This window comes from Leptosomus discolor, chromosome 10, assembly GCF_034619465.1.
Source record: "Leptosomus discolor isolate bLepDis1 chromosome 10, bLepDis1.hap2, whole genome shotgun sequence".
Taxonomy (NCBI): Eukaryota; Metazoa; Chordata; class Aves; order Leptosomiformes; family Leptosomidae; genus Leptosomus; species Leptosomus discolor.
The window spans coordinates 1,694,474-1,709,090 of NC_141400.1; the positions used below are offsets into that span (position 1 = coordinate 1,694,474).

Genomic DNA, 14,617 nt, shown 5'->3' on the forward strand with positions numbered 1-14,617 from the left:
AGGACCTGGGAGGGCTCCCTGAGGTGGAGGGGTCACACAAAGCCTGGGGGGGGGCTTGGTGGGCTGGAGTGGGTCTGGCAGAGCCAGACCTTGGGCCAGAGGGGGTCAGTCCAAGCCCTGTGCTGCTGCAAAGCCTGGGCAGGACCCCCACAGACCCCCCCACGTCTGGAACTTTTAGGGACACTCCTAGAAGGTCTTACAGTGGCAAAGGGATATCCTGGTGCCAGGAAAGCTCCTACCCACCCCACAAAGGGTTCCCCCTCTCTTGCCCTGCCCAGCCTCTCCTTGGGGCACCCACTCCCACTGCCAGCTCTACCTCTTGCATGGGGACATCTCCATGGGCCACCATGGGCACGGGGGGGACTAGGGTGCCCATCCTCCCTCTTTCCAGCACCCGTGCTGCAGGTTCCCATGGGACAGTACCCTGCTGCCCAGGTAGGGGGGTCTATGATGAAGGATTTGGAGAGCAGATGTGACTGTTGAGGCGCAGTGGGCCAAATTCCCATCTGTGCTCCCTGGCTGCCAAGCCCTTGTCCCGAGGGGTTCCCTCCCCCCATGAGAGGGCTGCAGCGAGGGCTCAGGCTTCGTGGTCACTGGTGCTCAGGTGGTCCTCAGGCAGCCCCGTCTCATCAATGTTCTCCAGCGAGTCAGCATGCTGCACCGAGAGCTCGGCCAGGTTGACACTGGGCAGCGTGTTCTGCTCCGGGTACACCCAGGGCTTGTATTCAGGGTCATGCTTGCGTTTCCACTCTGGGTACTTCAGCCCAGCCTTGTAGATCTTCTTCATCGCCTGTGGGCAGAGTGGGTCCAGCCCGTCATGGTGCCCCAAGTCCCCAGTGGGGATGAAGCCACCCCAGTCTGTGAGCACAGATCCCAGCTGCCCCGTTGCTTGATTTTTGGGGGTGTTGGGAGGGCATGGCTCGGACCACACAGCCCCAGCAACATTCCCAGTGCACTCCCTGGGATGAAGCCACCCCAGTCTGTGGGCACAGATCCCAGCTCCCCCATTGCCTGATTTTTGGGGGTGTTGGGAGGGCATGGCTCGGACCACACAGCCCCAGCAACATTCCCAGTGCACTCCCTGCCAACCCTGGGTCACCCCGCACCTGGTTTGCCCCTACCCAGGGGACTACTTTGGGGCAGCTCATCCCTGCTGCCTATGCATCCCGCCACCAGCCATGCACCCTGCTTACCTTCGGTGCCACAAACTGGGAGACGCGGTTCACCACCCACTTTGGCAGCGACCCTGCAAGAGCCCAAAGCCCTGTCACTCAGCCAGTCTGGACCAGTGCCAGAGGAGGCACCACAAGCCTGCAGCGCCCCGTGCCAGACTGACCCCCCAGGCCTGATGGCATCTGCCCCATGCTGTGCCCTGGGAGGGGGCCCTCTTCTTCCTCGGGTTGTCCCCACTTCCCAGCACCCTTTGGACCTCCAGGTGATGGAGAGCTGTGGTGGGTGAGCTCTGGAGGTACAATGGGACCCATCCCCAGGGAGGCATGCTGCACCCTCCCCTCCTGCTGGCACTCACCACGAGGGTCCACCTGGGTGAGATAATAGAGGATGCAGGCACCGGCACCGTTTGCCTTGATCAGGTAACCTGTCTGCAGGGACACGGCCCTCACAAAATCCTTCCGGGGTGGGTATTTCTGCGGAGAGATGCCATACACCTCAGAGCCTGCCCCAGCTGCTGCCCAGCCCTGCCTGTGCCTGCCGGAGCTGGGGACAGCTGCGGGCTCACCGGATGCTTCACACTGTAGTTGATGATCATGTAGTCATTGCCCAGGGGCAGCCAGGAGCGCAGGGTGACAAAATCCCGGTTCTTCAGGGGGCTCGGACATTTCCCTGTGGACAGACCCTGTTATACCCCAACCTGTGGCCCCCCCGTGGCCTCACACCCACACGCAGGGCTTTGGGGTCAGGGAGGGGAGCCTTTGGGATCCCCAGGGGCTGGGGGCTGCTCACAGGAGTAGTATCCCACGTCGGCGTTAACGGTCAGGCGCCCAATGTCGTAGGTCTCGATCATGTTCGAGTCCCATTTCTTGCGGTAGTGGGTGTCGTGCAGCACGTCATAAAGCGTCTCGGCAGGGACGTCCTTGCAGGAGATGCGAGTCTGTGGGCAGACGGGTAGTCAGGCAGGGGGCCACGCCAGAGCGCACGGATCTGTGCCCACCTGGGGACGAGGACTTTCTGCCCTGGGGACAGGACACTTCCTCTGTGTGGTGGCGTGCCCCCGTGCTGCTATAAAGCCACGTGCGTGTGTGCCATGAAGGATGCTTTGCACACGTGATGCAGGGCACATCCCCGCTTCGGGACAGCCCGGGCAGGGCCACTGGCCCTGCTGCTAGCAGGCAGCACAGTGCAAAGGCAGGAGGGCCGTGGGGGTAGAAGGACCCTCTGTCCTCAAACAGAGCTGCCTGGTGGTCCAGGCTCTTCTTCCTGGGTACCACAAGTCCAGCCCTGTTCCCTCACCCCATGTTCCTGCAGGGCAAGCAAAGGGATGCTCCTGCCCTGGCACGATGCTCTCGGGCATGGGGTCCAGTCTGGGGAGGTTGGTGGGGCCCCGGCTGTAACCGGAGCTGTGGAGCTGCCTGACCGTGCAGGCGAGTGCATTATTGATGAAGCTGGCTGCCCTGCTCCTCCCAATGCCCGGAGGAAGGAGATGTCAGCTGCTCCTCGTTAGAGGCCTTGCATCTTTGATGAGGTGTTCAGCACTGCCACGTAATTGGAGATGGCCCTCTGAACGTGGCAGGTCCCATCAATCTCGGGCAAGCTTTCCCTGGTGGCCTGGGTGATGGTTTCTGCCTGGCGTGCTGGACTCACGCCCAGGACCTGCTTGGAGATGTGTTGCACTCCCCACAGCACCGTGGAGGAGAGTGTGGGAGGACCCAGCCCCCTCCTCCTGCTCCACCTCCCCAGCCAGCTCCTCCCGGCTGGGTCTGGAGGTGCTGCCACTGTAGGGTGAAGGATGCCACCAGCCAGAGGTGGAGCTTATGGTCCTCCTGGGCTCCTGGAAGCTCTGGTTATCCCAGCAGGACCATCGCAGCCTTGCACCCCCAAAACCAGACCATCCACACTGAATTCACGTGGAAAAAATCCAGCGCTCCAACTCCTCAGGGACTCTTCAGGTTATGCCTGCATTAACAGAAAGGATTTGGGCTTTTCTGACCCCCAAGCCCCAGCCCGTGCAGCTCAGATCTCTTGCACAGACTGGGTGGCATTCTCCATCCCACATTTCGGGAAGAGTCCCTGGGAAGTGCTAACCCCTGCACCATGCCCAGGCCCTCTCCAGAGCAGGGAAAACCCACGTCAATGAGGTATTACTTGAACCAGGCTGGGAGATGGTGCTCAGAACCCCCCAAACCTGCCTAGGGTCCCCTCTCTATGGGGCTCAGTGGTGGCAAAGAGGGGTATAACTGCATTCCCTCTGCCGGGCTGTGCTTGTTTGAACTTGGCTGGACTTCATGAGGTTCCTGCCAGCCCATGTCCCCAGCCTGTCCAGGTCACACTGACCAGCAGCCTTGTCTCCAGCACTTCAAACACTCTTCACACTTCCGTGCTGCCTGCAGACCCGCTGAGAGGGCACTCGATCCCATCATCCCAGTAACAGGGTGGGACCCAGCAACCGGCCACCATCTGCACTCTGCGCTGCTGCCCACCATGCCGTGGGCCTGGTGGTGAGCTGGTTTTCCACCTACCTCATAATCCACCTTTCCAATCCAGATCTCACCAATGTGGTGATGAAGAGACTATGGGAAACCCTATCAAAGGCTTTAGTAAAGTCAAGGTGCAGGGAGAAGGACCCTCTGTCCTCAAACATTGCTGCCTGGTGGTCCAGGCTCTGATGCCTGGGTACCACAAGTCTCATACCCACACAGCCAGTCCTTTCATTGCAGGAGGCAATCAGGCTGGTCAAGCATGATTTGCCCTTGGTAGGTCCCCACTGCTGTTACCACCACCCTTGTCTTTCAGGATGTGACTTCCAGGAGGATGTTCTCCATCACCTTCCCAGGGATGGAGGTGACATAGAAGCCCATAGTGCTCTAGAGCATCCTTCTTGCCCTTCTGGAAGGTGGATGTAACATTTGCCTCTTCCCAGTTATCAGGGACCTCCTGCAGTCACCAGAACTTTTCAGAGACAGTGGCCAGACCCCTCAGCACACCTGAGTGCGTCCTACTTGGTCCTGTGGACTTGTGCATGCCCAACTGGCTTAAGTGCTCCCTGATCCTAGCCCAGAAGCTCCTTCCTGGCTCACGGCGGCAAGGCAGTGTGTATTGCAGCTACACCCCTGCAGAGAGCTTCTCCTCCTCACCTTGGCCCTGAAGGTCCTCCATCCGTGGCAGCATTGTAATCATTGTGTCCCCAGCTCCTCCTCGTGTCTCCCCAGATTGCACGCGATGGTGTGCAGGCACCCGAGATTCCTCTGTGTTCAGGAGAACAGTGCAAGAACCTCCTCCAGCATACTCTACCTCAGGCACCTCCTCACCACCTCCTCATGCCTTCCCTGCCCTTCAGGTCATAGTAACCCTTCACTAGGAGTAACACCCCTAGTTGAAAACTCCTTGTTGGGTTTGCCATCCTGTAGGTAAGATGCTCTGGCCCTACTTGCTTAAGCAGATCCTATCCCTGCCCAGCGGTCCTGATCCTCTGTGGCCAGAAAAGCCAAAGCCCTGCCTGTGACACCAACCATGGAGCCAAGCATTGGCCCGCAAGATGCTCCCACGGGTCTTACTCTGTGACGGGGCTCCCCATGCCCTTTGTCCCAGCAACCTGTAACCACTCTTGATGTACTCAGGGTCACCTGGCAGTGTCGCTGGTGCCATGTAGATGAGCATCAAGGTGTCACAACCTGAGGGATGGTTGAACCTTGCTGGTCCCTCTGCAGCATCCCAGATCCAGCCCCTGGCAAGCAAGAAACATCCTGAGACAGCATATGGGGGCTCTTGAACTCTCTGGGATGCTCATCCAGCGCAGGATGCAACACGATGTGTCCCAGGATGGTGTGGCTGGGGTAGAGGCACCAGGGAGGCATCCCATCAGCCTGTCTCATGCCTGGGGGCTCCTGGCCTGGCCATCTCCATGATGTAATTGATCCCAGGGCCTTCCTGCCCGTGTCTGGATCAAGGGCAGCTGCAACATGAGCCCACATGCGTGCATGCATGGCAGGACGCTGCAGTGGGCATCCCAACGGGTTGAGAGGCTAAAGCCACAGGGCAGGCAGTGAAAGCCTGCAGAGCAGCTTGCCAGCTGGGGCAGCACCTCTGGGGGACTAACCCTGCCAGCATTCAGGGCAGAAACACCCCCAGGCAGGCTGGACCGGGGTGCTGTGTACCCCAAGGATGGGCCAGCACCCCAGGGACCCTTGGGAGCAGCTGGGCACACAGCTGGGGCAGGGGAGGGCTGGCGGTCCTGCGGCTGCAGGCGTCTGCTTACCTTGATTTTCTGCACGGTGCAGCTTTCCTCCTGGCTCTGACTCCACACGGTCACGCCAGCCTTGTTATACCGACAGTGCCAGCCCTCCAGGCTCTCGCACTGATCCCTGAAGGAGCTGAAATCGGAGTCGTCTGGGATATAAACCATTTCCCCTCCTCTGGACATGGGGCTGAGCTTCTGGACCCAGGGCACAGGCACTGGCTGCAGGCAGGCTCCTTCTGCCTCACCTCCCAGTAAACCCAGCTCTGCCCTTGAGCTCTGCCTCGCTGGATGCCTGCTGCAGCTCACATCATCCTCCGAGCGCCGAGCCCATGCCCCTGGAATGGGCACCGGCCACCCAGGCACACCGGGATGGGCAGAGACCTCCAGCCACCCCGGCCACGCTGTGCGGTGCAGAGCAGCGGGGAGGAAGGCTCCTTCTCTGCAGTTGCTGTTGAAGCTGCTGGGAGCTCAGATGTCTTCCCCGGCTGGATAACCAGCATCACGTTTCTCTCCAGCTGGCTGGCAGCTCCTCTATTATTCAGCAGGCAGCAGCGTGCGGGCGGCTCGACTTTCAGGGCAGAGCTGCCCCTGGCTCCCCGAGCCCCCCGTCCCTGCTGGCCCTGCTCTCCCCTTGCCGGCACCCTGGCAATCTCTGTGCCTGACTTTGCAGCACCAGCTTGCTGGCGGGATCAGCTGATCACCTGCCAGGAGCAGCGGCCAGGCCTGCCGGTGGAAATGATGGGCTTCAGCATTGGTGGGATGTGGGCCAGTGTGGGTCTTGGCGTGCCTGGGATGGGGCTGCGGTCCAGTGCACAGGACCTTGGCCGTCAAGGTGTCCTGAGTCTGTGGAGTAGACTCCTGGTGTGGGGAAGGGAAAGAATTTGGAGGTGGGGAGGTTGCCCCTCACTAGGCTTGCAGGATCCTGGTGATGCTGGTCAGAAGGGATCCCTGGGGGTCTCTATCCCACCCTCCTGCTTGGAGCAGAAACACCACCAGCACAGGGTAAGGTCACACACAGTTTTACCCAGCTGTGTCTTGAAGGATGGACTTGCCCCACCTCCCTGGTGGCATCTCCCACAGCTGCACCACCTCCCCCAAAAAATAAAGATTCCTACTGTCCAACCTGAAGCTGCGATGAACGTCCATTGTCCTTTGTTACATCTCATGTTCTACTGAGAGATACTGGTTCCGTCACCCTTGCGTCTGCCCTCCAGGTAGCAGCATGATGCTGGTAGATCCCAACCCACCCCTCCTGTAGACCCAGGCCCCAGCCCTGCCAGCAGCATCTGCTGGTCCTTCTCCAGATCCTTCACCTCTCCCTGAACTAAGGGAGCCGGTCTGGGCACAGCACCCATCTGGGGTTCCCTGGCGCAGCGCAGAGGGGAAAACCCCTTCTCTCAGGTGACACTCCTCCTCATGTCACCCAAGATGCAGCTTCTCCCATTTGTTCAGCCTCTTGTCCAGGACTTTGTCCTAGGTCCTTTTCATTGGGACCCTGCTTAGCCCCTAGGTCCCCAGGCCAGGTGAAACCTGAGATTATCTGGCCCACCTCGTTGATGTCCACAAGATTTCTGTTGACCTGAATTTTGAGTTTCTTGGGGTCCACCTGGCCTGAGGCTCTGCCATTTGCTGCATACCCATTCCCCCTAATTTAGCCATACCTTCAAGGCGAGGGTGCACTTGCCTCCTCATCTGACCCTCTGATGAGGATGGGGAACATGGCCCCGGTACTGACCTTGGGGTACCCCACTTGTGACCAGCTGCCAGCTGGGCATCAAGGCATGGGCAAAAATTCATGGAAGAGAGAGCAAGGAGAAAGCTGGAGAGCTGCAGCTGCTCACAAAGTCTTGCCTGGGGGGGAAGGCTGCCTGCAGCTGCCTGCAGCCGCCCGTGCTGTAGCATGGTGAGCTGAGCAGCCGCTGCTCCATGCACACCGGCTTGTCATGGGGCTGCCTCTTCCACCTCTTGGGTTGCTCTGGGTGCTGTGGTCATCTGCCAGTGAGGCAGAGCTGCCAAGTGCCACGCTTGGTTAAAGAGCTGCCACAGTGGGCAGGGAGCGTCAGATCCTGAGTTGGGGATGGTGCAGGGGAGAGACCTTGGGGTGGCCTTGGGGCTGCGGAGCAAGGAGAAAATGAGGCCAGACAGATTTATCATCTAGAGCTGTCTAACACCGTTGCTTCAGCATCCCATGGGGTGCACAGGAGTGTGTGTGTGAGCCTGTGCACACCTGTGTGTCCCCATGCAAGCGTGGGCAGCCACCCCAGCCCCTGCAAGAGCCAGGCATAGCCTGGAGAGTCCATGCAAGGATGTGTGGGGGAAGGCAGGACCCAAGCCTGGGGGCTTTGCAGTTCCAAAGGGGGTCCATGGGGTGAGAGAAGGGAGGACACTGCAGTCCTGGGGACGAAGGTCCTCTGACAGGCTGCGTGGGAAAGAGCAGAGTGCTTGCCCGGCATTGTTGAAGCAGGAACCAGCCCTGCCTGGCCACAGATCTCTCTGCACCTGATAGACCGGAACATTTCTCTCCCTGGTTGGACAGGCTGGAAACTGGAATGGAAAGTGCTTTCTTTTTTTTTTTTGCAGCAGCAGGCCCCTGGGGTCAGTGTTCAAGCCGGACAACAGTGCAGACACCCAAGAGCTTTCTGGTCACCGTTGCATGTCCCCTGCAACCCACGAGCTGAGATGGGTTCTTATAACCTACTTGCCCTTGCAAGCACTGTCTTGGTTTTAAAGACAAGTGTCTGTGGAGGAAGGCAGGAGCCTCCCTTGAAATGGAAAGTGCAACCCCCTTCCCTCCAAATTATTATAATTTTGAAATTAACGGGCCTTCAGGCAAAGATATGGGGAATAGGAATAACAGTTCTTTACTAATATGTATATATATATAACACAAGGCAGGGAAAAAAACCCAACCCACTGGTTTACACTGACAGAGTCAGGAATACAACCTGACCCCCTGTTAGGGGGGCAGTAGCAGTCCGATAAGATGCTGGCTGCAGTCCTCCTGAAGCGATGGGTGTAGTGCTGTGGAAGCAGCGATCAGGTAAAAGGGTCTGGTCTTCCTCCGAAGGTCCAGTGGTAGGGAGGTAGCTCTTGTCCTCTGGAACTCCAGTGGGGGGGGGAAAAGCTCCTCTGGGAATCCAGTGGAAGAAGGCTGCCAGGGTGTTGGAGATCTCGGTTTTTATTTGGCATGGACTGCTTGGCTCCTTCCCCCCGGGCGGAGCATCTCACCATGGGATGGGGAGTCGTGAGGCAGTTCCTTGATGGGCCATGAACAGGAGATAGCCCAGGAGCGAGTTATCGATGGGTCAGGCGATAAGGCCTTGTTGTGCCCATGAACAGGAGATAGTCCAGAGGGGGGAGGCAGGGAGCACCGCCCCGCCTGGTCTCAACAGCTCCTGAAGATGGTGATAGAATACTTTTTTTTTCTCTTGGCACATTTTACACTGTAACCTAGGACAAGCACTCAGGGCTCAAAACAACCCCCTTTGCCACTGTCCTTGGCTCTTTTGGACCCAAGATCTGGATCTAGGTGATGTTTCTGGGAGCCTGCGTGCACCAAGGGAGAGAGATGAAGGTGACCGTAGCAAAAGTAAAGCCACATGTTAACGTGACCTTGCCTCTGTCACGTCTTGTTTAACTTCTCTTCATGAACATTGACTATCAATTGTCCTGCGGCTGGAGCCACGTTGAGTTTCCAGCGAGGCAGTGGCTATCTCGGGAGCAGTTTTGTGGTGGGTCCCCGAGGTATGGCAGCCCCGTCTTTCCCATCCTCTGCAGAGGAAACGTCAGGAGCTCAGCAGTGGGGAGGGAGGAAATAAAGGGTGCTTCTCTGGAGGTATCAGGGCTGCCATCCCAGCAAGACCCAAGCCAGAGGAAGATGGACTTTATAGGCTCATTTTGCATGAGTATCTCTTAGCAGGAAGCTAGCTGGGCTCTGGAGGTGGCCCCATTGCATGGTGCCTTCCAGGGCCTGCTGTTGGGGGCTGGCTGAACCTGCAGCCTGGGGTTACTGGTGTAACCCCACTGTTCTGCAGTATCCAGCAGCTGCTTTAGTGGGACACTGGCTTTCCTTGGCTATGGCATGCTGGCAGCTCATGGTAGCTCCATGGCTGGCATGGAGTTATGTTCCCTGTATGGTATAGCTGTGCTCCATGGCTGTACCTTCCCAAGTGAGAAATGCAGCATCAGGAGGCAGGTTTGCCCCTCACAAGGTTTTCCCAACTCTGGGATGCTCTTGCAGATCACTGTTGAGATGGGTCTGTCCACCACGAGAACACAGGGTCCCGCTTTCGGCCACACTTTGTCACTGTGCATGGGTAGTGGGGGATGACATGGGGGACTGTCATGCCAGCAGCCCCTGGGATCCATGCATGCCTCATGGCCACCAGTTTCATGAGCAGAGGCCTCTCGAGAGCCTGGTGGGCCTAGGGCATGCAGGGGTCCTGGTTGCAGTATGGCGAGGAAGACCCAGCTCCCATCCTGGCTATATCCGAACAAGAACTTTCTGATCCTTTCCTCCTCCTCTTTTAATTCTCCAGGTCAAATTTCTAAACTCTCCCAGCATCTTTACAGACTCCAGAGCCGGGATGTGGTGTTTACATGCCAGGAGTGGGGTTGCAGGGCTTTGCATGTGGGTGTTCACAGTTCCATTAACGAGCTCGGGTGCCTCAGCAGGATGAGATTCCAGCCTCTCCAGAGCAGAAGAGCATCCAATCCCCTTTGCAGTGACTGCTCCTGCTCCTCTGAGAATTGACTTTGTAAGACTTTGCAAATTGAAATGAAAAAAGGTTTTTCGTACAGAAAATGGTTCTGCTCTGGCTTTATGTGAACCACAGCGCTGGCTCCCCTCAGATCTTTGTTCCACCAGGGTTTTTCTCCTGGGGAATGAACAAGAGGGTTAGGAGGAAAAGCTAAAGATGGGCTGAGAGTTTCCTGGCCCGGAGAAAGCCAACTGGAGCAGTTAGGAAGGGTTACAGCTGCCACACAGCACCAGGAGATGGTGGCTGGGAGGTGAAGGTTGTCTCAGGATGGGAGCAGGAAAACGTTAAGCATCTGAAAGACATCAGGTCATGCTCACTCTGGCTAGGCTGCCTCTCCTTTGAGGGACACAGCGAGGAGCAGGAAAGCCAGGGAAACGTGAGATTTTGACCCAGGAGTGCTGCAAAGCATGAAACCCCCTGGGGCTGCAGGGACCCCTGGGGAGACCCCAGAGCCCCAGGCCTGCAGGAACCCCTGGATGCCAAGTGCGGTCCCACAGTCCCAGGACTTCAGGTTCTACCCTAGAGTCCCAGGGCTGCAGGGACCCACAGGGGCCCCGGTGAGACCTCACAGCCTCAGGTCTGCAGAGACCCTCGAGGCCCCAGGGGACACTCCAGAGCCCCAGTGACACCAGAGCCCCGGGGCTGCCGTGAGCCCCGGGGCCCAAATGAAACCCCAAAGCCACAAAGTTGCAGGGACCCCCAGGGTCCTGGTGAGACCCCGGAGCCCCAGTGGGACCCCAGAGTCCTGGGCCTGCAGGGACACCCCAGCCACGTCCCCATCCGACCCAACCGAGTGAAAACCCAGCAGCAAGTCCCTGGGGCAGTGCCACCCCGCCCCCCGCAGGAGGACAATGCCCCCCCCCCCCCGTCGGTGACATCCCGAAGGCCAGGGCCACCGTGCCCAGGGACCCCGCTCCGGGCTGCGCCGCTCGCCCGCTCTGTGCAGTCTGGTGCTCGCCCACTGGGTGTCACGCGTGCTCCACGGGCGACAGCGACAGGACCGAGGATGTGGCCAGCACCAGGCAAAGGGACAAGCCGGGCGACAGAGCGGAGCAGGGCCGTGCCCGCGGAGGGGACAGCCCCTGCTCCCCTGCAGCCGCCAGCCGCAGAAACGATGTGTCCCCCCTGGTCCGCGCTGATGCCACCAGATTGTCCGCGGAGGTGGTGACTGGGGCTGCTTCTGACCTGGGTCGCACATGCTGGGGCCAGGTGGGTGCTGGCTGCTCCCCGACGTGCCTTCCCAGGGTGTCACCGGGGGTGGCTTCTCCCCCGCCCCGTGCTCGGTGTCCCCTGCTGCTCTGAGCTATTTTGTGGCGCCCTGGGAACAGCCCAGTCTTGCCAGCTCAAAGCTGAGGGTTTGGGGTGATTTGCACCTCAGTTTCAGGCTCTTGGGACACTCGGTATTACTGGACCCAGTTAAAGGTCGCCAGACCAGTGGGCATGCTGGGAGCACACTCCTCTCAGTGCCAAGGAGCCCAGATTGGGGACCGCCCCGTAAATTTTGCCATTAAGCAGAGGATGGGATGGAACCTCAGAAACTTTCCTCTTCCTCCTGCACTGCCATCACATTCTCCTTGCTCCTGGCAGGGTCGAAACAGCTGAGACTATCAACAGTGGCCTCCTCAGCCACCCCAAGCCCTCCCAGAGAGGAGGACAGGGCAGGGACAGCATTTGCACCCTCCACCTGGGGACCACCAGCTCCTGTGTGCTTTAGTGCAGACTTTTTTCTGCCACTTTGGGAGCTTCTGGTGCCAGGTAAAAGCGTGTGTGTGGATGTTTGCTCCCTTGGAGGCTGGGACTCCGCACAGCCTGGGTCTCCAGCCCTGCTGGGTGCCTTCCCTGTCCCTCACGCAAGGACACAGTCTTGTCTCTGGCACCGTTTTGTGAAACGGGCAGAAGGCAGCGCCATCTCCCTCAGGCAAAGGCAGGGCAGGGGTTCAGAGCACCCACGCTGGCAAAGTCAGGTGGCACTGACGGCAAAGCACAAGTGGGGGAGACGGGGAGGTGCCAGGCACTTCCACAGCAGCTGGCAAGGCAAACAGTGGCACGGAGGGGTGGGGGTTCCCTGCTCACCCATGCCATGAGTTTTGGCCTCAGCTCTGCCCTCAAGAAACCCCGTGGAGGGCAATGCATGGGATGTGCTCCCTGGGGTGCAGACACTAGGGAGGCGGGTCCCACAGCAGGCCTGCCCCGTTGGAGGTGGGTCAGAAGGTTCCTTGGGTGATGTGACTCCACGTATCTCCTGAGTACTTGTGTACCTCTCAGCCACTCTTTGGTGTCCTCCTACAACTGGGGTCATGCCAGGGCAGGGCTCTGCCCCAGGATGCTCCTCCAGTGATGTGCATCCCACACATGCATGGGACACATCTACGCAGGACACTGTGCAGGGACACGCGTCTGCATGACACACAGCACAGAAACGGCAGCACGCTGCGCGTGTGACGCAGGGTCACCTGTGGCAAGCCCGTGTGTGGATGCAGCCACGGAGCAGCGATGTGCTCACGGTACCCTGCTACATGCATGGACACCCAGCAGGCACCTGCAACTCCTCCACGCACGCTGCACATACATGTTTACATACATGTACATGCACACACGGAGTCTTGCACACGCGCTCGGTATGCGTGCAGATGCATGCGTGCACACCTCAACTGCTCCGGGGTGTTTCCTGATGCTCCTCAAAGACCTCTTTTTAAGCGCCCCACTCCCATCTCCCTAAGCCTCCTTCTGGCATCCTGCTCCCCACTTGCCTCTTGCCACCGTCCCTGTACTGTGGCCCCATGTTGCCCCTTCCCCAGCTCTCCCATCACCCCATGTTGCTCATTTTAGCTTAACCCTTCTGCTCGGGGCTGCTCAGGTGGCAGCCAGCCTCATGTCACCCCTGCCTTGTTTGCCCTGGATCACCCCTCCCTCCTCATGCCACCTGCTGCCAGCCCAGGACCCTGCGCCAGCCCCTGGTTGCCCAAACTCCAGCTCTGCTCCACCACACTTTTCCCAGCCTGGCAAACAGGGCTGTGGTGCTCACAGCCTCACAGCTGCCAGGCCAGGGCTTGTTTGCACAGTGCCCCAGCCGGGCATCAGGATGATTTAAAAGGACTGTGAAAAATGTAGTTATTTTTCCCCCTTTCAGCTGCAAGTCAATACTCGGGGAAGAATGTTTAATTATCTTCGTCACCCTCCTAAATCTCTGTATGAGAGGGTTTGGCTGCAAATCTCCACATCATTTCGAAGTTATTGGCTAGCGTGGTGCACAGTGGCACAGTAAATTAGCCAGCTGGAGCAGGCATGGGTGTCCCCCCGCACTGCCCACGCTGGGCATAGCTGGTCCCCCCGCTACTCTGGTGCTGTGCCAGGGCACGTGGCAGCAGGGAAGCCCCCTGCTAGCTCGGGGGTTAGGGCTGGTGTCCCCTACAGGCACCATCCCTGGGGGCTTGGCTGCAGGAGGTAGTGCAGGTAATCCCGTGGGGTCAAGGACCAGGCAGGATCCAGGGGACACGGGAGAGGCAGGGCTACCCCAGGGTGACCTCCTGCACCACGATGTCCACCCTCCTCTCTGTGGCACACTACCCCCAGAACAACCTTGCTTCACCCCACTCCAGATGCTCTCCCCAGCCCTGGGGACACTCTCTCCAGAGCCGGGGCTATGGTTACCAGGTGTCCAGCACCTCCATGGCTAGCCGAATTCCCCCAGGGTCACCCATTCTCACCCCTGGCTGAGGGATGGAACAGGATGGGGCTGAGGCATCGAAGATCCCAGGTCCACCCAACTGCTCCGAGCCCCCCCAAACTCCCCAGCCCTCCTCGAAGGCAGACGGGAGAGCTGAGGTCTGGTGCGGTCAGTGCCAGGTGCTGCTGCCATCCGCGGAGCAGGAGATACCCAGCCCGTGGGGGCAGAGCTGGGTGCTGCGGGGTGGGTGGCTGCGGACCAGCGAGGGTGCGGTACGGTGAGTGGGCACAGCCGTGCTCCCCAACCCCTCCTCTGCTGGGGGGCACAGAAAGCGGGTTGCAGCTCCCCCGACCCAGCGGCAGCCCTGGCAGGCAGCACCCACCACCCGCCATGCCCTAAGCCTCCTGTTCTCATGCAAAGCCAGCAGAGCCGGGGCTGGGCTGGAGGCCTGAGATACACCAGAACAAAATGCCACCTTCCCGATAATACTTTTTATTGGACTAGGTGACACGCAGGCTTTAGGGGATAGCGGGAGAATCCTCTCGGCTCATCCGCAGAAAGGATTTCCACAGCCCTCCCGGCAGCTTGTCAGCGCTCGGCTGCGAGTCCCTGAAGAGTTATTACCTCCCGACGCACGGCTCTGTCTGCTGGGAGCTGAATGGCGTCCCTGCCCCCTGTTTGCTGCTTAGAAAGATTACGCCGCCTTTGAATAAGCTCCGTGGAGCGCTGCTGCCGACGCATCAGACAGGGGCTAATCAGAAAATTAGCAGGGAAAGA

At 59.2% G+C, this 14,617-nt stretch overlaps 1 protein-coding gene across 1 annotated transcript; it reads right to left on the reverse strand.

Moving 5' to 3' along the window:
- Nucleotides 1-577: 577 nt before the first annotated feature.
- On the reverse strand, nt 578-5,596 carry LOC104354284 (START domain-containing protein 10). The gene is made up of 6 exons (XM_009961157.2): nt 5,432-5,596; nt 1,963-2,110; nt 1,739-1,842; nt 1,529-1,646; nt 1,194-1,246; nt 578-790 (listed from the first exon to the last, which is right to left on the reverse strand). Exons 1-6 carry the CDS (start codon nt 5,594-5,596, stop codon nt 578-580), a joined length of 801 nt encoding a protein of 266 aa, XP_009959459.1.
- Nucleotides 5,597-14,617: the final 9,021 nt, after the last annotated feature.

What these genes read in the sequence shown, in the direction of transcription:
- LOC104354284 (XM_009961157.2), bottom strand. Translation starts at nt 5,596, where the DNA reads ATGTCCAGAGGAGGGGAAATGGTTTATATCCCAGACGACTCCGATTTC. An exon ending in CGACGTGGGATACTACTCCT is followed by an intron (nt 1,843 to 1,962) that starts GTGAGCAGCCCC and finishes GTCTGTCCACAG; the next exon opens with GGAAATGTCCGAGCCCCCTG. An exon ending in CCCAGTTTGTGGCACCGAAG is followed by an intron (nt 791 to 1,193) that starts GTAAGCAGGGTG and finishes CTCTGCCCACAG; the next exon opens with GCGATGAAGAAGATCTACAA.